The following is a 24,740-nucleotide window of genomic DNA, read 5'->3' on the forward strand; positions in this document are numbered from 1 at the left end:
TATATATATATATATATATATATTTAACACATGAATTATAATCTAATCAATAATATAATTTTATTATATAATATAATATATATATATATATATATATATATATGTGTGTATGTATATATATATATATATATATATATTATATAATAAAATTATATTATTGATTTGATTATAATTCATGCGTTTGTGATTCAAATTTATCACATCTGGGATGTCTACTAGAGTCTTGTTTTGGTCAGGTTTAAGTCAGTAATTACTAAGAATTGTAGGCCTATAATACATAACGCCAAATTTCCATGCAAAAATTGTACCGCTTTTGGTACAGAATTCCTGACATAATCATACCGCCAGGGAGGTTAAGTAAATGAGCAAAAGCTCTGCTGACTCTATCATCCAATCATGTGCAAGTAAAAATGTTTTTTTTTTTCTTTGCACCTGATTGGGTATTCGTTGCAAAGTGAAGCTTTACCTAATTTACTAAGCTCTGGAGTAACTGCACTTTGCAAAGTGCACAGTCTTTTTGCCTTTAGTAAATTCACCCCAGAGTGTTACATTATCCAGGCTAAATCATCATAATGGACACAGACAGAACCAACGTCTGCCTCCACAGAAATCAGAAAAACATTTTGCACTGTAGATGCTTACTTTATTGGAGTGTCCTTTAAAAACTTTTTAAAACTCCACATTTCAGTCAGCAAATAAACTTTAGAAAATAGCATACTTTAAAGTGTTCATTAACCCGCATTTGCAGAAACTACCAAGATTATCTAATTACTTGTAGGAAAACAGGCTTCCATGCCCAGGCAATGAGCTCTGGTGTAAAGGCTGTATCTGCAGCCTTCCTTAGAATAATATCCTGTGTCCTTGTTGATCCTGAACATTAAGTCTAATGTGAAATACATCAGCTGCCAGCAGACTGGCTCTGTCACTCTCCAGCACTGGCTGTCCCTTTGGACATTGATGCGGAATGTGAGTTGTGGACGATTTTCTTATAGGATTATTTCAGCAGATAGGTGAACCCGTTCAAGTTTTTTTTAAATTGCACTGTAAATGATTTATTTCCTGACAGTAGGTAACAACATTTTACATCCAATTACAGTCTTTTGGAGAAGTAATTTGATCCTTTACCAGAAAAAGATAGAACATTTTTTTCATACACAATACAGCTGGAAATAGATATGAGACGACAGTCAACCGATCTGGCCATTTTTGGGATGATCTGTCAATGTTTTCAAGTCCAGTACAACAATTTTTCAAACCTCCTCCCAGAAACTTTTTTTGAGTGGCAAAAATTGATTGGACAAGTTTTATTACCTATTCCATCCACTACTGTCCTTATGAGATAAGGGGTGTTAGGATTATACATATTTAGGGGAATGATTTTTTACATTTTGTCCTATTGAAGAAATCCACCTGTGGTCTCTAGCAACGTCTATTTAAAACATATGGAAAACACAGTTAACTAACCACTTTTGAAAAGGAGGAACTCTGGACCTCTGCAAAGATTTCAGAAAAGGGTTCTTCTACACAGTATGCTGGCTGGAAACAGGTTTTTCTACTCAGGTTTGCCTGCTTTCTTTTCTTTTTTTTTTTAAGTTCTTGTTTTTGAAGAATCAGATAAAAAAAGGAATTGGCAGCACTCCAGGTTGAGTCAAAATCCAGATTTATTGACTGGACATCCAAATATGACAATCGTGTCCAGTCAATAAATCTGGATTTTGACTCAACCTGGAGTGCTGCCAATTCCTTTTTTTTTATCAAGTTTTCACGGAGGCGAGCCGGGGCATGCACCTGTGTGAGTCATCAGGCAATTACACCACCTTGAGCAGTGAGTCCTTGTCTGTTCATTTGAAGAATCAGTATGACGATTTAAAATACATATTACAACATAGGATGCAATCTGTGAGACACTGCGTGACACATCCTATAAACATAAACATGACAAGGGTTGATGGACCCAATGATTGCAAACACAAGTTAGGTGGCCATGCAACGTATCCCATCTACATACAAGCTCATACCGATCCTCCCTTTTTACTTACATATTTTATGGGGGTGAGGGGGCTTAATATCGAACACTTGGCTGATTTCGAAAGAAAGCAACCTGTAAGACCTTGCTCACTTTTTTATGCATCTGAATGTATTATGATGATTTCAACTTAAAATTTGGTTGGGCTTTAAACCTCAGGTGCACTGAAAGCCAAAACCTTCAATACCTTCTGGTGGAGTTGGGGCTAGCTCACTCCCCTCACCTTTCACACCTCTGTACTGCCAGGAAGCTTCAGAGGTTGCAGTTTGGATGCCCGACCTTTCAGGGTTCCCCAGGTAATCTTGAATGCATCTCTAGTTTCCTCTAGTTTATGAATGTAGCCACAAGCGGATTTGTTTTCAAATGGCAGGTATACCGAACAGACTTGGTGCCCAACCTGTGGTCCAGGGGCCACATGTGCCCTTTGGTGTTTGGATTGAGGCCCTCAGGTCCCAGCAGTCAGTTGTAACAGAATTGATTTGCAAAGGGGTTTTAATAACAGTAATCTCTAGAAGATGTCCCTAATTACTGACTGTCCCTAAAGCATGACTTCAGTCTAAAAACCTAGTCCTCTAGAACAATCTCTGGCTAGTTCCATTATTAAGTCTTCAGTCTATGGTACTCTCTAGCATTACATATAAGAAATATTACATGTGGCCCTTTGGAGACATCAAGGGCCGCAATTGAGTGTATTATAAGTTGACAACCACTGCTTTATCGACTAAGTTCACATTTTCCAGAAAATAGCCTATGCAGTCAAGGGGCACTGGTGTTTATTAAAACCTGTGCAGCTTTGTAAAATATTCATTCATTTTATTGTCATACTGGCAGGCCATTTGGGACCCTCTGGAAGCCTAGCCAAAGAAACTCACAGTTAGCACTCTCTATGTCCTGCCTTGTTGCTAGGATGTATAAATTGTTGGTTTTCACTCCTGTAATGCTGGGAGTGAGCACCCAATGGTTTTCACATCCTGGTAACAAGGCCGGATGTGTGAGTTTTTCAGCCAAGTTTCCAGGGGGGCTCAAATGCCCTACAGGTATGACTATAAGATTAATAAAAATTTTACAAAGCTGCAAAGCTTTTAATACCCACTTATTACCTATTGACTGCTCAGGCTATTTTCTGGAAAAGGTGAACTTGGCCTTAAAAATCAATATGATCCCTAAACCTATACTTTAGCCTAAACCTGACCCTAAAACGAACTCTTAACCATTACTTTATGTATGTGGCTACATTTTTCAAACCCCAGCTTTACTTTAGGGGTTGGTAAATGATTATAACTTTTCTTGGGTGTGATCATTTACCCAAATGCCATGAAAAAAGTTATTTGTGCTGAAAATTGAGGTGGCAACAAAACTTCAGCACCAAAAAAGAAAGTGTCCTGTTCAAGGTTTTTACTGCGGATATGAAATGTATTCAAGAGGAAGGCTTTTAAGTTATTTCTACATTTTATACACATTCTAGTGATTAAAATGTTATGTTCTGCACTCCCAGTAAATTATTAATCGACTCTTTTCCACATCTGTGTGCCCTGACATGTCAATGTTCCATCCAGGTTCTCAGAACCTGGGTTGTTTTTTTCAATCAAAAATGTCAGACTCTTATGAATTCGTATGAATTCTAACCAACCGAGAAATGCTCAGCAGAAGGTAAATGGTATGTATTTCCATTTCATCAGAAAAATATTACAGCAGAGAGCAGCACTGTTCCAACCAAAGCAACAAAGCCATCTCACATCAGAGACAGAAATATGAAGAAGCATGTAAATAAACTTTTCTTTAGCTTGTAACACAATACAGTGTATATCGGGGGGGGGGGGGGGGGATAAATAAAAAAAAAAAATAAATATATATATATATATATATATATATATATATATATTAAAAAAGAATAGCGCGCAAATGCAAAAGAAATTGCTACCAAATCTGAAGAGAGTCCATAAATAAAAATGGGGGTTTGGTCCCACCATATGGCCATATCGTGCTCAAGCCCACTACTGCGTCAAAGTACCCCATTATCAGTGGGTCCTACACTATCCATGAAAAAGAGATGAATCCAGCCTTTCTAACCCTTGGAGATAATACTCCTTGCTGGGAGAGATGTGCAAATGCACTACAGGGGACTCCTCCTATATCCACTTGATGGTGGACACTGATTGAGTACAGGTGTGTGTGGGGGGTGGGGAGGGCTGCTCAACCTCGATAGTCTGGTCAGACCGAATACATAATAAACAGGCAAAAAATTTTTGCTCCCCCAAATTTTTTGCCTGTTTATATATATATATATATTACATTATTACATATTATTATATTATTACATTATATTATATTATAGTACATCTCTGCAATACATGCACATTTTCCCAGGTTTTGTCTATTCAGGCTTTGGTGGCTGCTTTCTAAAGAAAACTTGCTGTATGGGCGGCTTCACACTGCCCCTCTGCGCTTTTGCTAAAGTGCAGCTAACCTGCGTTTTTCGTGCGGGTTATCTGTGCTTTCCCATAGACTTCTATGGAGTCATGAAGTTTTGATGCAGTTTTAGAAAGCGCACCAAAACTCCTGCATGCTGCATCTTTAGTGCTCTTTCTGAAACCTCACCAAAACCCCTGGATACCATGGATATTCTTAGAAAAATGCAGCTAACCCAAAAAAAAAAAACACTAGTTAGGACCGCCTGGAGTAGTATGAAGCCGCTTTAAGAATTGAAATGCCTCTTGTTTTGATGCAGTAAGACTTGAAATGTATTAGCTGATTTAAAATGAAAGTTTAGTTGGGCTTTAACTACTTCCATACCGGGCCTATTCTGGCACGCCTCTCCTACGTGTAAAAATCATATCTTTTTTGCTAGAAAATTACTCAGAACCCCCAAACATTATATACTTTTTTTTAGCATAGACCCTAAGGAATAAAATGGCGGTCATTGAAACTTTTTATGTCACACGGTAATTGCGCAGCAATTTTTCAAACGCAATTTTTTGGGAAAAAAAAAACAGTTTCATGCATTAAAAAAATAAAACACTAAAGTTAGCCCAGTTTTTCATATAATGTGAAATGTAGCACCCTCCTAGGTAGGTAATACGTAACCTATAGGGGAGACCTTGCCTGCTTATCAGCAGGGTGTCCTCAGGTATGACTGTCCGGCTAGGGAGTCTCCGCACTGCATCCAATGAGGGTTCTTATTGGACAGTGGAGGAAACCTGGCCAATAGCACATCAGGGCTTGTATCTATCCCAGAGAGGGCAGAATTTGCCGCAAGGCATCCTGGGAAGGGGAATGAGTCTGAGGAGAGCACATGACAGATTGTCTTTGGCTGGAAGCAGAGTCCCAGGAGGGAGGTGACGGCTGTCTCTCCTCCTGTCAGCATGGAACGGGTGTCCTAGGCGGCTGGCCTAAGAGGACAGAGGGTTGAGCTGAGCTGCAGAGAGGGATCCAGTGTGCTGAGGACCAAGCAGAGCTGTGGGGGCTGGAGTTTCAAAGAAAGCAGTGTCGTGAGTACTGTAAAATGCCCCAGGGTCTGCCTACGATAGGCGACCACTCCAGAAGGTCAGAGGGATCCAGGAGACAGGTAGCCTATGTAGAAGATTAGAAAGGGGGTGCCAGAATTTAAGCCCTGAAGAGCAAAGGGGGTGCCAGTGTTGGCCCCGAAGAGTTAAGAGTTCCAGCAGTGTTCACAGTTAAGCTACCTACAGGACTTTTGTATCACTAGAGATTGTCAGAAGTCAGTTCAAGTTCACAGGTAGCAAGTCAGAACTAAGTAGCGCCAACGGGCGTTGACCGGCATTCAGCCAGCGTCAAGTCAGCATCAAGAGGCATTTTTCTCAGTATCCCATTCTATTGTGTATAGTTGAGCCAGAGGAGTATCCCACTCATTACCTTCTCCCATCCAAGTTCCTAAATAAATACAAAACCAATAGGTGCCGGACTGTTTCTTGTCTCAGTGCTCACACTTGGAGAGCATGCTTAAATGTGCTGTTGTTGCTAGCGGTAACCCTGGTGGACCCACATCCAGCAAAATGGCTGGGAATCCTGCTACAGAAAGATGATGTTACACTGAGTAAATAGATGTCTAACATGTTATGCTTTAAAATTATGCACACTTGTGGAATGGCGCCAAACTAACCTAAAAATCTCCATAGGCAACGCTTTAAAAATGTTTTACAGGTTAGCGGTTAAGAGTTACAGAGGAGGTTCTGAGCTAGAATTGTAGCTCTCGCTCTAACGTTTGCAGTGATACCTCACATGTGTGGTTTGAACACCGTTTACATATGAGGGCATAACAGGTTCTCTTTATGGAGAGATTTGGGGTCTATAAGACCCTACATCTCTCCTCTAGGCAGGAAAGATTTATTAAAAATAATCAATGTTGATTGGGCGAGTGAAGTTCCACTTTAAATTGAGGTCCACGCACAGAAAGAACAGGCTGCATTTAATCTCATCCAGTTTATGGCTGCTGCCCTCTGTGCTATGTGCTTCTTTCCATAGGACCTCCTATGTCTCCTTTCTACCTGGATTTGTGCTATCATGTACCATTGTGGCAAAGGTAACAGGATGTAAATGTAGCCATTGAGTGGTGTAAGGAAATGTGATTCAGGGCTGTATTTAGACATCAGGCTCCTTTAAGCATATGCGGTTCGATGAAGCCATTTGTGTGATATGAATATTTAGTGAAAACTACAATGTGCTGTTAAAGGCAGCATACAGTCGGCTTTATATGCAAACCTTTTTTTTTTTGAGTACACCTAACAATGATGGTGGCCACAACATTTAGCCAAAATAGCAAGCAGGCATAACAGTATTATATACACAGCCTTTTAATCTGTATAGACCTACAAACAAGAGATGGTTTTGTGCTTCTTGAACTTCAAAGAGCCTTCTAACGCCTCTTAACAATCCTGGCACCTCCTTTTAATAAGTGTGGTCCCCCAACAGTTCAGAGGGGGACAGAAGAAAGAAAAAATAAGGAATATGTCTGCCATTATAATAATTACAGCCCTGCAGTGATGAGTGGAATGGACATCTCTTGCCTATAGAAATGTATTCAGGGTATTTATAGGTTTTGCCTACACAAACTCTTTAAAGTGAAAGTCTTGCCACAAAAAAAGTCTAAAAATCTCCTTGCAAAAGAAGCTGAATAATACTTACAGTACCTCTCTGGTAGATTTTGACTCCTATTTTTGCCACCTTGAAAAGCTACAGTAGTTGAAAAGCTTTTAGAATGATAAAAAGTTTTTGGCATGTGGAATGCCTGAGTTTCCCACTATGACGTTCCATCCACAGGCTCCTATACCACTACTTTGTCCTGTAGTAACATGGGCACCAGAGGATGGAATCACAGAAAGCCATTGGAGACATAGGCATCCTGCAAAAGTGTGGCAGATATGAAAGATGAGGGATCCCCCACCATAGCTCTTCAAGACAGCAAGATCAGGGTCACTGCCAGAGAGGTCCGTTGCATTAATTTTTTATTTAATTTTTTGTTTTCGGGAAGCCTTCTTTTGCACATTTTTTTGTGGTGACAGTTACTTTAATAACAATTTTAATAAAAATATATAAAACACAAAAACAGGTCCTACCTATTGTGGTTATAACAGTCCCAGCAAAGAAGAACGAGCTGCCCAAGTCCCAGTGGCTGTTTTGGCTGGTGCCATTTCCCAGAGGTATTATTCCCGCATTAATGGCAGCCATTACATGCTGTAAGTTTGAAATAAAGTTGTTAAAACAAGGCAGTAATGACAAATGAGACATCATTTTCAGAACGCAAGCATTGTCTGTATCTGCTATGTCACACTGGTCACCCTGGCTGTGAACCAGCAGTGTTTGGCCGTAGTCAAGTACACAGTGTTTGCACTGCTGAAGGCCTAAAGAACTCAATGTGCCTTCTCAGAAGCTATAGAGATCTGCTCCATATGCTCTAAATGTCACCTTCTGGTGGGACTAAGGGGCATTTTAAAGAGCTTTAAATTTTTGAAAGCTGTACTCAAAAAAGGCATGCACTGGGGAAAGTACTAGTCATCAGTTATGTCTGTAGGCTCCTTGCAACTAATTGTTTCCCCATTACTAAGTTACAATGCCTTGTTCTGCACTGTGTATATGCAAAGGCAGCCATCTTGATAGAGGAGCAGGGCTTTGCATCCTCATGTCAGAGCTGCCCCTTAATGACTACCTTGGGAATCTTCAAGAAGTAGCAGTAGTGAGGGGGGGGGGGGGCACACAGATCAACAGAATGCATGAATTAGAAGCAGGGAGATCCTTGCACTGCAGGTCCACAAGTACAGCTTCACCTCCAGCTAGGAGAATAGTAAGTGGCACAGTACTCACTTTACCAGTTCTCACTCCAAATGTAAGACTAGCAGTCAGAGGCATGTCCTAGATAAACATATACCACAGATAAACAGATATTAGGCTACAGAACAGAAGTGCCAAGGCACAGGAAAATGCTTTTTTTCAAAAAGAATTTAGGACAAAATTGTGAATTTTTAGGACACTCCTTAGACACAACTAACATTTCTAGATATTCTCTATAAGATAATGAGCTTTTTTGGGGGGACAGGAACATTTAAGCACTATGTAATTAACAGGTACTATAAGAAATTAGCCTGGGAGATGCTGAATCCTTTGCAAGCTGGAACACATTGCCATAGCCAGGGCCGGTGCTCCCACTAGGCGAACTAGGCAGCCGCCTAGGGCGCACTGCTGCTTAGGGGCTGCTACGGCAGCTGGTTTCTCTACTAGCCTGGCTGCCACCCTAGGGTTACCAGATGTCCACGGTGCACCGTGAACTGGAACAGGGGGGCACCATAGATCCCACTTGGGCTGCCTCCGTTGGATGGGGGCACTGGTCACTCTGCATTGAATGGGGGCACTGGTCACTCTGTATTAATGGGGGCACTGGTCACTCTGCATTGGATGGGGGCACTGGTCACTCTGCATTGGATGAAGGCACTGGTCACTCTGCATTAATGGGGGCACTGCAAGTGATGCAAGTATAGGGGGGAGTATGGGGAATGCATGGAGTGTGCTGCGAGAATAGGGAAATTTTGAAGATTTTTTTTATTTATTGGGGGGGGGGGGGGTGCAAGTAGCTGGTCTTGCCCAGGGCACAAAATAGTCTAGCACCGGCCCTGGCCATAGCTTGGAATATTAAAATGTATTTTACAGATTCCTCAGTCCCTTTAGCTATTATTTTAAGTACATCTTAAGTCCAACCTTTTTTTTTTTTTTTTTTTTTTTTAAAGAGTGGTCAGGATTTAGAAACCCTATCAGGTTTTTTTATTGCCATCTGCGTCCTGCTGGAGACCATGTGTCCTAGAAACTAAAGAAAGTCATTACGCTGCCACTGGAGTCTTCAGGAATCTACGAGGACCCAATGGACAGCCAAAAGGAAGTGTCTATGGCACCAGGCATTGGTGTAGGCACCTGAAGAATGACCCTCCCACTCTGCAGACCAGAAGAAAGATAACTCGGTGTGTCAAATGACCATGGATTCAGATTTTTGGAGTTTTGGGCCATTAAATTACATTTTTTTTACTAGGGTAATTAGATAGAAGGGGTTAATATTGAGTACAGCTTTAAACATGAAAAGGAATATTGCTCTAAACCAAGGGTATGCAACCTTTTGACCTTCCTGGGCCACATTGGAAGAAAAGGAATTGTCTTGGGCCACACATAAAATACACTAACAATAAAGATAGCTGATGAGCAGAAAAAGTCAGGCAGATCACAAGTTGACAATCACTGATATAGATAATGTACTTACCTAAATTTCATTTTTTTGTAATTTTTTTTATCATAAAAGTAAAAGAGGGCAACATAAAACGAGTGTGATTTTTGACACTGTTTTTGATAAACTAACATATCCATATCTGGTTCGATGGATGAAATAGCAATTCTCAATGAATTCTCTGGGTGCTCATCAGATATTTTGGCTCTAACTTTGCCCTTCATGTGCTTCAGCCTTGAAAATAGTTTCTCACAAATATAGGTGCTGCTGAAAACTGATGACATGAATAAGGCGTGATTGGGAGTGAGAGATTTTTCTTTGGAAAGATAAAACTGTCAATTTTTTCTTCGGCCACATTTTTGCAAAAAATTTAAAAAATAGAAATAAATAAATGAACATTTTGAAGTAAGTTTAAGACTATGTGTTGGGCGGCATTCATAGCCGTCTTGGCCCGAATGCGACCCATTGGCCACAGGTAGGACACTCCAGCTCTAAACTCTCTGTCAAACTCTTAAATGATTGTGTTTGCTATTTTGAATTGCTGAAAAAAAAAAAGGAAAATCATCAATATTTGTATATGCGAAAGAAAAAAAATCTGCATCTCCTCTCAACTGGGGGTGTTGCAGGAGTGTATCCTCCACCTGCATTTTGTGTGCTACAAGGTGTCCTTATTTCCTGGGAAGTTGGGAGGTTTGCACAACACTGCTTTAGGTTTCAGATGACACTGCATTCACCGTCTTAACTGCGGAATACAAAGCATAAGATGTGCCCGTTCCATGACGGTTGCTAGGCAACTTAAGCTATGCCCCCTGAAACCTGGCATAATGTCTGCTACAGGCATGACAGCTGGGGAGTGTAACAAATTGTATTGATCTAATGCAGAAATTACCAAATATATAATATATCCAGAAAACTATGATGTACTTCCAGTTCTCTCATCCTCTTCCATCTGCCAGACACGTGATAGAAATACATAACCCCACATATTAAAGGGAAGTCTCACTCCAGATTACAAAGAAGGAATTCTTCCTTCATTCTACTTATGAACAACAGGGGAAGCCTTTAAAAGAAATGTTTAATCTATTTAATATTTTTTTTTATAAACATGGTAAAGAGACCAGCTTCTACATAATGTACTGTATAAGATTAAAAAAAACATTTTTTTCATGCATTATTGGTAATTAAGTATACATACATGGGGGCAACCATGTTTGCTCATTATGTAGGCCAGTATTTCCTAACTGAGGTGCTGCTGGACCCTGGTGAGTCAACTAGGGTTGTGAGGGGTGCCGTGATACTATACTATACCTATAAATCTTTTAAAAAATTGTGCTGCACCTAACCACATGGTGCTGCGCCACCATGCTATTTGGTGTGCATGAAAATGTGCCTCGGGCGCTTATGCATGGGAGCTGCCATTAGGAATCAAAGAAATTTGCAATGCGTTTCTGTGTGATTTGGAACTGCACACATTCCCAAACCTATGTGAACCTAGTTTGACTGAGGACTCTGATGTGAAGAGCAGGGGAACTGAGGACTCTAATGTAAAAGAGGAGAGGGAAAGTGAGAAATCACTTTTGTTGATTTGTTTCGGAAATCGTTTTGTTTATTTTCATTAAATTTTGTTTCATTAATGAATTTTCGAACAAATTCCAAATTTTCGCAATGATTAGAATTTGGATCGTCGAAAAATGATTGACTGATTTTAATTTCGTGTGTGTAGAATAGCTGGTTGTTAAGGAATGGGCCAGGAAGCTGGCTGCCTCGTCCTTAACAACCAGTGACTCATCAGCTGTCAGTGGGCTTCCCCACTGACAGCATAAATGTAAACAAAAGAATTCTGGCTTTGAAAAATACAGAAAAAAAAAACAATGAGAGTCTGATATGGATTTTAAGGGGAACCCCATGCCAAAATAAAGTAAAAAAAACAACGTAGGATCCCCCCAAAATCCATACCAGTCCCTTATTTGAGCATGCAGCCCAGCAGACCAGATAAGAGCGGGAGCGAGCAAGCGCCCCCCCCCCCTTTTGAACCATGCCAGGCCACATGCCCTTACCAAAAGTTGGGTGCTTGGGGTCTACGGGCGGGGGGCTTATCAGAATCTGGAAGCCCCCCAGAGCCTGGCCCTCTCATGTATATGATAATGGGTTACATAGTACCCCTATCAATTCACCAACAAAATGTTTAAAAAGTAAGTAAAGACACAACAGGAGCTTTTGACAAGTCCTTTATTAAAAAATAAAAATAAAATGTCCCCCCTGATGTAGATCCATCATCAATTATGATGCCCGCCGCCACCACCGGACCTGAAAAAAGAAAAAAACCTCCAGGACCGACGAAGGCCCCCACTGTTTGCCTGCTCCACCATCTGACATTTCTTAAATAATTAAGGGGTGGAGTCCCCAATTACATCATTGGGTGACCTCATTGACCCAGCATGCCACGGTTGGTGACATCACAAGGAGCGGGGCCACCTAGTGATGTCACCGGGTGCCCCCGCCCCTTAGCTATTTAAGAACTGTTAGACGTCGGAGCTGCCAGAAAGTAGGAGTGGAGACTTTTCTTTGTTTTTCTTTTTTTGGGTCGGCAGTGGGTGTCGTGATTGACAATGGATCAACACCTGGTAAACATTTTATTTTTATTTTTTAATAAAGGAATTGTCAAAAATTGTGTTGTGTTTTTATTTACTTTTTACACTTTTTTGGTGAATGAGTAGGAGTACTATGTGCCCCCTACTCATTCATATAGGGGGGGTCGGGATCTGGGGTCCCCCTTGTTAAAGGGGGCTTCCAGATTTGGATAAGCCCTCTGGACACAGACCCCCACAACCACAGGCCAGGGTTGTGGGGAAGAGGCCCTTGGCCCCATCAATGGGGACATTATTTTTTCATTCGGACATTCGGATACATACGACTCTCTGAATAACCATAAATTCCTCAGAGTTTATATTCTGACTGAAATGAATTAACTAGATGTGACAAGGGACCCAGTTTAGACTGGGATACATCAAGATTTGCATAATTTCAACAGGTGCCATGACTAAAGAAAGGTTGGGAAACACTGACGTAGGCCATAACAAAAATTCCTCTGTATTCTTTAGTCCTCCCTCTTATGATCCAATGTTAAGACCTCTATGACAAAATGTAATACTTAATGCTGAACTCTAGTTAGTCGTAAAATATTAATATGCAAAATGTAGTCATCAGTTTAGTCTGGGTGGTTTGTACTCCCTTTCAGACTCTATTGTCAGTCTTGTACAGATAAATAGAATAGAAAAACGTGCTCCTCACCAAATTGTGTGATAACTACAAAAAGGATGAGAAATAATCTGCCTCTAACCCAATGCCCAGGTATAATAGACACCATAAATATAAATATAACTATAACTATAGGCAGCGCTGAGTTCTTATGAGCTATATGTATGATAGTGCTAAATTACTATTATGCAAATGTACACATACGTGAAAAGGCATATATCATTCACGAAAAAATTTAATTCATACAAAAAGTGAATAGATATAGACGGTGCTATGTCAATAATAATGATGTAATCACATATAAATAATTTGTGAACTATAGCATAAAAGTCCGTGCAACCAATTCATTGGGCTTGCTTCAAATCATGAATGTTCTTTCAAAACTGTAAGTAGTGGTGCACCAATACAAAAGAAAATAAGTCCAAGTATAGAAAAAACAGAAATGCTTTTGGAGTATGTGATGCTGAATACTGACAGCTGCCGAGAGGAATCCCATGATTGATCTCATGCACATTATGATCATTCCTATTTAGAGGGTCATGATGTTCTGGTAAGTGGTTTGGAGCTTTCAATCTGCACATGTGGTGGATACATATAGAAGTCTTTCTGTTTTTCCAGTTTGGGTGACACGCTCTGCTTTTTCTATACCTGGACATTTTTTCTTTTGTATTGGTGCAAATAATTGGTTGCACAGACTTTTATGCTATAGGTAACTAATTATTTTTATGTGATTACATCATTATTATTGACATTGCGCTGTCTATGTCTATAAATTTTTTGTATGAATTATATTTTTTGTGAATGTTTTTTCACTTATCTGTACATTTGCATAATAGTAATTTAGCACTATACACTATATTCATACGGTACATATAACTCATAAGAATTCAGCGCTGGCTATAATTATAGGTTTGTACACATGTAGCAGATCTTCAGTCCCTGGGTCAGCCTAGATTGCTCACGACTCACGAGTCAATGTACTTTTAGGTTTGTGACCAAGCACAGGCGTATTCCTGCGTGCACTGTGTAGGTCACCTTATTCACTTCAGTGGGCTGCCTTACATGCAAGAAAAGCAGAAATGCAGAGAAGAAGTGCTATGGTTCCATGTAGTTTAGTAAGCGTGTATTTGCTGATGTGTAGGGGTGTCATTTACTATTCATGGCCCTGCTACGCATTCGCAAAAGGACATCGTGTTTCTCTGCATCCTGCGAAAGTGCCTGATTTTGCATGCAAAGGACTGAGAGTGGTAACTCTCAATTACTCTTGCTTTCAGCTTGTTTATTGCTCCAGATGGCCTTATGCTGGTACTTTATAGAGATGCCTTTAGTGTGACTTGCAACTTCTAGTCCACATTTGTAATTTAATGCAACTGGGACCTCAACTTTATTTAAAGTATAACTAAAGACAAAACATCTTTTTCATTTTGGATAGAGGAGAGTTGCATTAAAGCACCTATTAGGTTTTTATTGTCGTCTGTGCCCTCTTTAACCGCCTTCCACCTATCATATAGACAAATGATGGCAGAGCAGGATGGCTCTGGTTCTGGGACGATGTCATATGATGTCAGCCCAGTTTAGTTGCCATCCAACGCCCGCGGGGGCGCACAGCTTGGCGATTGTGGGTGCGGCATGTCACTGGGACACAGTGCGACCCTGATCTCAGCAAAGAGCCGCTGTCGCAGCTCTTTATCCATGTAATTGGCTGTGTCCAATCACAGCTGATTACATGTAAACAAGGAGATGCCATTTATCAGCTTTCCTCGCCTCACACTGACAGAGTGTGAGGTGAGGAGAGCCGATCAGTGGCATCACCTCACAGAGGAGATGTGTAAAGGTAATCAGGGCACTGATTATCAGTACCCTAATTACAATGCAGCCCTAACAGTGCCCATCGGTGATGCCACTCTATGCCCATCAGTGACACCAGCCTGTGCCTATCAGAGGCACCAGCCTATGCCCATCAGTGATGCCAATCAGTGCTACCTTTCAGTGCCCATCGGTGCCTGCCCATCAGTGCTGCCCTTCAGTCCACCCATCAGTGCCGCCCATCAGCACCACTTATCATTGCTCATCAGTGCCGCCCATCAGTGCCACCTATCAGTGCCCATCAGTGCCGCATATCAGTGCAACCTATCAGTGCCGCATATCAGTGCAACCTATCAGTGCCCATCAGTTATAGCCCTCCCATGTTCTATCCAAAATGAAAAAAAAATGTTTTGCCCATAGTTCTAATTTAAATCATTAAAAGCATGTTACAATTAGGTTGCTCTTGCTTGCTAGCAAGACAGAACACTGGGGAATTTGTAACTTCAAAACACAAAATTTATCCTATTTGGATTCCGCTTTGGTTGAAGAGAAAGTACCGAGCAGAGAATGCTGAGATGACAGGCAACATGAAGGGTAGAAATGAGCACATCAACATTCAGAGTGCTTACACTTCAATACAGCAGAGATAGCAAGACAGAGTCAGATTCGTTTTTTGTTAAAGTGACTGTCACTGAAATCAATTTTGAGAACAAAGCTACCCTTGCAGAGAAGACATTGAATACTCACAGCTCCTGCTACAGATCTCTGCTGTAGTAAAGAAAAAGTATCCACTTACGAGAAAGTTGACTTCTGGTACCTTCACTACATGCTGTGATTCCTCCCACTGGCCCTTACATCACTACAGGATACAGTAATGGTGTAGAGGTCGGCGGACTGAACCACAGAGTGCAGCAGGGACCAGAGACACGGCACCCCTGGAATTATCAGATTCTGTAGGGTTTTTAGCCAGTTCTTTCCCTTCACTTCTACAGAGATCAGCTGCATGAGCAGTAGGAGAGATATGTGTTAAATGTCTTTTTTGCAGGGGTAGTTTTTACCTCAAGACTGATTTTTAGTAAATCACTTAAACACAAAATTCTATCAAACATAAAGTGTAAATAAAGTCAAAATACAACAATTACATATACATATATTATCCTATTTCTTAAAGATGATGTGAACATTTAATTCTCATAAATATCTTCCAGAGAACCCCATCTGCATTAATTTCCTTTATGCCTGTTCTATCAAAACCTTCCTTTGTAGCCATCCTTTCAGATGCACTGAGAGCAGAGAGAACAACTGATGACCAGTGATGAGCTTTTGTGAAAGAACACCTCCCTGGATACCTTTGGGCGGGCATGTTCCTTACTGCTGGCCAATGAATGGTGCATATTTTTGCCGTGCTGTTGCTTTATTACTGTTTTAGAATCATGCTGCTAAGTTCACCTTCTGGCCCTATTCTACGCTCTCTAACCCACATCTTCAATCTCTCCCTCTCTTCTGGCATCTTCCCCAACTCTGTAAAACATGTACTAGTCAGCCCCATACTTAAAAAGCCCTCACTGGACCCAACCAATCTGAACAAGCTACGCCCCTTTTCATCCAAACTCCTCGAACGTCTGATCTACAACTGACTGTGCGACCACCTTGCTGAGAATAGCCTCCTTGATCCCCTTCAGTCTGGATTTCGGCCTCAACACTCCACTGAAACTGCTCTCCTAAAACTGACAAACGATCTACTAATGGCCAAAACCAATGGACACTATTCTGTACTCCTACTTCTGGACCTTTCTGCTTCCTTTGACCCCGCATGCCAAGGTCCTAGGTGTTGTCCTGGACTCTGAACTCTCCTTCAAACCCCACATCCAATTGTTGTCCAAATCTTGCCGCCTGAGCCTCCGCAACATCTCCAAAATACGCCCCTTTCTAACCAAAGACACAACAAAGCTCCTAGTTCACTCCCTGGTCATCTCACGCCTCGACTACTGCAATTCCCTTCTCGTTGGCATACCTCTACACAGGCTATCCCCCCTTCAATCCATCATGAATGCTGCCGCCAGACTCATCCACCTTACCAATCGCTCAGAGTCCGCTGCTCCTCTCTGTCAAGCCCTCCACTGGCTTCCACTCACCCAACAAATTAAATTCAAAATACTTACAACATCTTACAAAGCAATCCACAGCTTAGCCCCTAGCTACATCACTAGCCTAGTCTCAACATACCAACCTAATCGCTCTCTTCATTCCTCTCAAAACCTCCTGATCTCTAGTTCCATTGTCACCTCCTCCCATGCTTGCCTCCAGGACTTTTCCAGAGCCTCTCCAATCCTATGGAACTCCTTACCCTTATCTGTCCGATTATCTCCTACTCTCTTAGCTTTTAGGCGATCTCTGAAAACCCTCCTTTTCAGAGAAGCCTATCCTACCCACACCTAACAAATGTACCTCCATTTTCTCCATCAGCCCATCCCCCACAGTTATTGCCTTTTGTTTCACTTGACCCTCCCTTCTAGATTGTAAGCTCTAACGAGCAGGGTTCCTCCTGTTTTGAATTGTATTGTAACTGTATTGTCTTCCCTCACATTGTAAAGCGCTGCGCAAACTGTTGGCGCTATATACATCCTGTATAATAATAATAATGTAAGGGAAATGGTATACATCCCATTTTGGCCATTGGGTTGCACCCTCTCTTAGGAAGCATATGATGAGTTAGAGGATGGGAGGAGTTCGGGCAGAGAGTGCAAGGAGATAGGAGTTCAGCTCCATAGTTGACCCCCATGGGACGTAGTGCAAAGATGTGAAGCTTCCAGTGTCTGGTATTTCCTAGCTGGCTAATACCTGGTGAGGTCCTGACAACACAAGTAGGACTAAAATTGGGAAAAGGACTAGCATTGAGCCCAACAGGGAAAGGTACCAACTGCTGTCCAGTGACAGGGAGAGAAGCTAAGTACACATGCTCTGAAGTGAAATGCAGCATAACGGTTTATTCTGGAATTTGATGCCCTGAAATTGTAAGTGCTGTAATTGCATGCCCTGCAGTTATTTAACTTGAAGTTGGACTCAGTTCTGTTATTACTTGTGGCTTATCCCAGGAACTTGTACAGTACCTGGCTCATATGGGAAAACTTTGGGGTGAGGTATGGAACATGATATGGTACATGTGCCTTCAAGCAAGTGATGGCCAGATTGCATAACTATTGCCACTGATTCTATTCCCCCCCCCGCCACTGATCCCACCCCCCCTCCCACCATTACCACCACTACTGTCACTAATCCCATCCCCCCCACCACCACTACTGCCACTGATTCCAAGGGGGCACTCAGAAGAATGTAAGGGGGCACTCTGGAGGTACTGTTTTAGTACCTCCAGAGTGCCCCTTATATCTTCCAGAGTGCCCCCTATATCTTCCAGAGTGCCCCCTTACATCCTCCAAATTTTCCCCCTAGTATTAGTAAGGTCAGTGTCAGAACTACCAGGGTCTCAAAGGTTGCACTTGTGACTGGGACCCTGGAGTTCCACCACCATGTGGGGTCTTCAAGATGGCAGGACCACAGATGGTCCACTGCAGAGCATGAGAAAGGACCCTGGGATGGGGCCAGGAGGGCCCTTCATGATTTCTTGCACCAGGGCCCTGAAGGTTTTAGTTAAGCACACAGGCTGCAGGCATCCAGTAAACTCTAGACACGGGATTGAAGGTTCTGCCTGACCTAAGACACTTTGGAACCTTCAAGCTCCAGAACCCAATCCTGAACTACAGAATCCAGAGAAAGACAAAAACACAGCATTCTCTGCTTAGAAACATTAGTCTGGAAGCTTACATTATACATTGATGCGAACACTGCGTCATTTTCTCCTACATTTTCTCAGTGGCAGGGCCTTGCAATTTCCTGACAAGCCCCACTTCAACTTCATTATAACAAAAATGCAGCGCTAAAATAATAAAAGTGTCCACAAAAATGAACATAAACAACAAAAATAAACAGTTCATAATGTTATGGGTGTAAAACATATAAAAGTGCTTCACTTCAGCCTTCGCCCAATGCTTAAAAACACCCGTAGTGCCAATCCTTCACCAATGGTAAAAATAAACTCACCAGAGGGATATGCTGTCTGTTACTAGAACAGCAATAGTGAAGATGCCAGCGCCTGCACCCAGGGCCGATGGATGGATGGATCGGCTTGGGGTGCCGACATTGCGGGTTCCCTGGACAGGTAAGTGTCCTTATACTAAAAGTCAGCAGCTACAATATTTGTAGCTGCTGATTATTTTTTTTTTTTCCCCAGGCTGGAACTCCTCTTTAAGGTAACTATTTAAATGCAACCCTGTGTCCAGACGCCCTATAATAAAATTAGAGTCTGTTCCCATTTCTGAGCTGCAGTGCATTTTGAAAAATATATTTTCATTTTGTCCTGCATTTTAGTGTAGTGGAAGGCCTATAAAAGTCAGTGGCAACTCATTAAATTCAATATAGCATGGATTTACTGTAAAATAAATATGTTGGCAATGGGAATACCAACCCTTGGTCAATGGCTGGTAACTCTATCTACTCCAAATTGTAACTTAAAAAAATGCATTGGAAACGCACGTCAACGTCCATCAAAAATGCATGGCCATGTGTAAAGGAAACTCATGTTGACACATGATAACGTACCTGTCCTGCAAATAAACTCCCCTCTATGCAGAGCATAGGTCTTGAATTGAAGTAAATGATTGCGGTGTGTTTAGCCTTGACAGCTCTGTCAGCGAGAAGTAGATATTTCCATAATCTCTCTATGTTAAGCAATCCTACAGCGGCCTTAGTTATAATAAGAAAACACCGGCAGCAAAACTATATTCATAATTCTGTATGAGCTTCCACGTGCTCCGAATCTTTGTATGAGATCCCCATGCTCAGAATTCCTCATAAACAGAATTATTAGTGTGTACAATGTACAAAAACTGTAGGAGAACTAGATAAGTATTCAAGGCAAAACAGGAAATTCAAATCACTAATTTACAATACAAAGAGTTTGTAGCTGTGTCTGCTTTTTCAGTATAATCTTTAGAAGGAAAAATTATGTCCACCAGAACTTTAACTATGAGCAGGCAGCTGCCCATAGTACAGAGAAGGCAGAGAGAAGTTATATCACATTTGAAATGAAGCATAAGGAAATATTTCTAGCAGGACATACTTTTCTGACTAAAGGTCCACTTTAAGGACAGTTTTTTTTTTTTTTAATAGACCGTAAGCGAAATTTCACAATTTCAACTTGTTTAGGACACTGAAAGCACCTCACAAGGAACAAACAGCACTGGGCTGCCACCAACAAAATCTAACATGCCATCCCTGATATCCCATTATTGATCAGAGGTCCCAATTTTAACAAGGTTAGAACACTCGCATATATATGGCAGCGTGCATGTGTGCATATAACTCCACATGAGTACGCACCTGGTGCAATATGTGCCCACCCCACACTGTGCAACTTTAGTGGCCTGGTGTAGTTAGCAGCCACAATCATACTGGAGGTTTAAATATATTGATTCCTTGATGGTGATCACTGTCATTTGACAATGATCCCATGGTATAGCATTGTTCCAAAAACAGTGCTTTGTCATAGAAATGAATCTCACTTCACGGTGCCTTGTTGATTCTCTTACCTCATTTCAAATCTGTTACAAAGGGTCATGACTTTCATATTAGTGTTTGGCATAGGTAACAATTTATATTGATTTTTAAAAAGATATAATTATATGCATTGTTATTACGGTGTTAATATTTTAGAATTTCGAATAAATTTATTCTTATGATTTCTAGGTTCTGCATAGTTGGGAAGCACTATTGGTCAATTCCATTATCAATATTAGAATATCTAAAGTCTCTAATGATGTGAAACACAATGTTAATGATGGCCATAAACCATGTAATCTTTTTCCAGGTTTTGAATCACATTAGTGTTCAGAGGTAGTATTTTCTTATTTGTTGGTCGAAAGGGGTACTTTTTATATTCAGTACAATAATGTGATTTGGAGTCCCTGGTTTGCCTTTTCATGTGAAATGTTCATTTTTATTAACGGGTAGGCTCTAATATATATCGCACCTTTTCCATCTATATCTTTTCTCTTGTCACTTTACAACTACAGTGTAACCTGTAATAATATCTGTATTCAGCCTTGTTCCATTATCTCGCTTTTGCTGTAATTTTCGTTTTTTTTGTTACCAAGTGAGCCGTAAAATAGCCATGTCTGACCTCAGGAAGAAGATGATACCACTTGAAAGTTTATCTGTAAATTGAAATGTGTCAGACAAAAAAAAGAGCTCTGCTGTCTTATGTATTACTTCCTTGGTCATATTGTAGTTTGAGCAGCTGGGCATGAGCTTGTTTGATATCCTTTTTTGGTCCAGGACAATTCAGGAATTGTGCTCCAGATCTCTATGAAAGTCATGCTCAGAAGCAAAGTTCCCACATACCATTATGACAAAGCAAATGGAGTTTGGCAAACTTTAAAGTGTACCTGTGGATTGACAAGGAAGGGTTAAATTTATTTGCTCCCTCAAGATATACCAACCTACCAACCTCCAGCCACCAAGAGCTACAGTCAAACTTATACAGGGCTATAGACTTTCATTTAAAGGCCCTGGTGTTAAATGATTGGCCCAGTGTTGTCACATGCTCCCTGCTACCTGGATGTACCATGGATCCACTATTTGGATGTACCAAAGCTCAAAAAGCACATAAATACAGATCATTTTAATAGAAGAAGTATCATACTCACCTCTATGGTGGCCTGTGTCTCCTACCTTCCCTCCATTCTAGTGCTGCAGCCTCCAAAAGACTCTCTGGCATTCAACACTTCCAGAATTTTCATATGCTGCATGCTATGGGATTCATTTAGTAAAACTGGAGAGTGCAAAATCTGGTGAAGCTCTGCATAGAATCCAATCAGCTTCCAGGTTGTTTTGTCAAAGCTTAATTGAACAAGCTGAAGTTAAAAGCTGATTGGCTGCCATGCACAGCTGCACCAGATTTTGGACTCTCCAGTTTCAGTAAATCAACTCCTGAGGTTCCATCCTCTGATGCTTTTTGTCACAGCAGTGATGTAGGAGTCGTAAGATGAAACCACATGCAACTGAAACCAAAAAAAGTGTTATATGGCAAAGTCTTTGGCGGCTGCAGGACTGGAACAAAGGGAAGGTAGAAGACAGAGAATACCAGAAAGATGAGTATAATATTTATTCTATTGCAATAACCTGTATTTTTGAGAATTGTCAGGGTCACTTACCTAAACGCCTAAATGGGCAAAGAATTTTCTGAGTCACTAAACTGGAACATTTATGCAGAGCAAATGTTCCTATTCCAGTTGCTGCATACAGTGACTTAGAAACTACTGAAGCCAGCTAACTTGTATTTTTAGAAAGAAACCTAGTAATGGCACCCTACATATTACTTTTACTACATATATCCTTTAAAGAATGTCTCTATATAAATTTAAAAAAAGGTAAAAAAATGCTCTGAAGATTTAGATAAGATCAGAATGTGTGCATCTTAAGCCCCGTACACACGTACCGATCGTCGGCCGAACGATCGGCCATCTTTTGTTCAGGGCTGTCGTGTCTGTTGAAAACTGCAAAAGACTGCACACGAATTTTGTCGGCCAACAACAGCCGACTGCAGAAGTGATGTCATGTGATGGTTAACTTTCCTTGTCTTTTTTCTTTTCTGAGCATGCCCAGTCTTGCAAATCTGCTGTCTGTCGGCCGAAATCTGTACTGACTGGCGAACAATCGGCCATTCTGGTGTTGGCCTACAAAAATTTTAATGCCTGCACGACAGATTCTGTTCGGCTGAAAATGCGCTGTCCGCTGTCGGAAGCTTCATACTAACAAGCCTACAATCGGCCGATCGGTCGGCGGCCGAATATTTGTGGCCGACAATCGGTACGTGTGTATGGGGCTTAAGTAGTTATATATACTTAAAGGATACGTTCTTTTTCTGTAAAATATGCTGTTTCATGCTCCATCAAAGCTAATCACAAGTCTAAACATTTTGTTATTGTCATCTATCCTGAAAAGGAGAATCAGCCCATCTGACTTTCCCCCTCGCCTAGGCTTTTTGTCAGGATTTGATGGCTTTTTTACTGTTTAGTCTTCCATCCCAGCTAGTTAAGACAGCATTACGTTAACATGTAATTATAGGTTTGCTTAAACAGACACAGTATGTTCAGACCTATGGTGGACTACCTGCCAGATTTAGGAAGCCTAATTTTCACCTCTTTAGGGAGCTTTTTTATAAGTCTAATACTGACTAGTAAATAAGAAGTCAATGGTTGTAAGTTTTGGATGACTATCAGAAAGCATCATGGGTTCAATCGAGGAGAATGAGGTTAGCTATTAGGATGTTGTGGTTACTCTTTCCAGCACTTTCCATACTGGCTCAATAATACTTAAAGGTGGCTTTTTAAATTAAGCCTTCCACAAAAAAAAAAACAGAGGTTTATGAGTGGTCACAGTGAGTTTGTGTCCCGTTCTGTTTAGATTGCTTTTCTGTGAAAACTACAATATAAACAGTGGTTGCACACGAACAATATACCAATGCATGGCTCCCAACTGTCCCTGATTTTGAGGGTCTGCCCCTGATTTAGAACAAAGTCTCTCTGTCCCTCTTTCCTCCTCATTTGTCCCTCATTTTGGTCTGATCCATATAGTTGTATATAAAATGCATGTTTTATCTTTCAAAGAGGGATTCATCAAATGTCTAAATTGCTGCATTTGTAAATTTTAAAACAAAGTATAAAGGAATAGTAATGGTAAAAAAAAGCACTTTAACTGGGTGGGTTTAACTAATCAGGTGTCCCTAGTTCCCATCTCAAAAAGTTGGGAGGTGTGCCAATGCTCAGTCCTCCTGTTCCAGAATGTACAGCTATCTCTCCACCTCTCATTTTAGGGAGATATCTGCCAATCTTTGACTATCCTAACGCTTATAATAAGATTCTTATCCCATCATTATTCATTTTATTAAGTCTAGAACACCAAATTGAGTAATTACCTGTATAAGTTCATCCAGTTCTGTTGCGTTCACACAAGAATGTTCAGAGACAAAATTATGTTTCTGTATAATAATAGTAGTCCTCTGTGAAGTCTCGTAAGGTTGCTCCAGGGCTTTGAAGACTGTAGCTCCAATGATTAGGTAGAAAACCACCACGAGAAATACCGTGGACACAGTTTTCCATTTCATCACGTTCACGGTTATGCCCCTTTCCTCCCGAGTGGACAAAGCGTTGGGTTTGGCAGAAAAGGAGAGCCTTGGCTTGGTGTTCTGAGTAGCTGATTTGGGATCCAGTAAGTCAGGAGCCGCCACTATGAAAAAATAAATGTTTTCACTCATTATTATTTGAATGCTTGGCTTATGATTTCTAGTTGATTGGTAGCAATTAAAATATATAGACCATGATTTCAATGAAAGCTGAACTCCAGGCTAGTAGCCAAATAGGCAGTTGAAAAACATATATGGTTAAAGCTTTACCTGACAGAGGATTTGTCATTTTGTTCGGTCTATCTTAAGTGATATATGAACATTAAAGAGTATAGCCTCGTACATGTTTCTGCTTGAATCAGTATAAGACCGCATTCTACAATAAGCACCTGATACGGCTTAAACTATTAGCACCAGATGTGGCCCATAATTACTTTTTCCCTCAGATATGCATCAGGTATGGTAAAGCACACAGGCAAAAGCAAGGCAGGATGTACACGCTGTAGCTTCCTATTAAATACTATCACTAGTTAGGAAAAAAAATCATTAAAGTATGTAGCAATTAGAAACACTCAGGAGACATACAGTAGGTCACTTGTCCAAAGACTCGGGCTTCCAATACATTATCCATTTTCATCATTTAGTTGCTCTACTTGCTAATACTGACTTTATGTTATTCAGTATGAGCATTT

The 24,740-nt window shown here is 40.9% G+C and overlaps 1 protein-coding gene across 1 annotated transcript in view; it reads right to left on the reverse strand.

Annotated features, from left to right (window-relative positions):
• Positions 1-24,740, reverse strand: part of KCNK2 (potassium two pore domain channel subfamily K member 2) — a 213,603-nt gene that overhangs the window by 133,113 nt on the left and 55,750 nt on the right. The window contains exons 2-3 of the mRNA XM_082251999.1: positions 23,842-24,152; positions 7,600-7,717 (exon numbers count right to left, since the gene is read on the reverse strand). Coding sequence (XP_082108125.1) covers positions 7,600-7,717; positions 23,842-24,152 — 429 coding nt within the window. The remainder of the gene's footprint in view (positions 1-7,599; positions 7,718-23,841; positions 24,153-24,740) is intronic.

This window comes from Pelophylax lessonae (assembly GCF_965119305.1).
Source record: "Pelophylax lessonae genome assembly, chromosome: 3".
Classification (NCBI taxonomy): domain Eukaryota; kingdom Metazoa; phylum Chordata; class Amphibia; order Anura; family Ranidae; genus Pelophylax; species Pelophylax lessonae.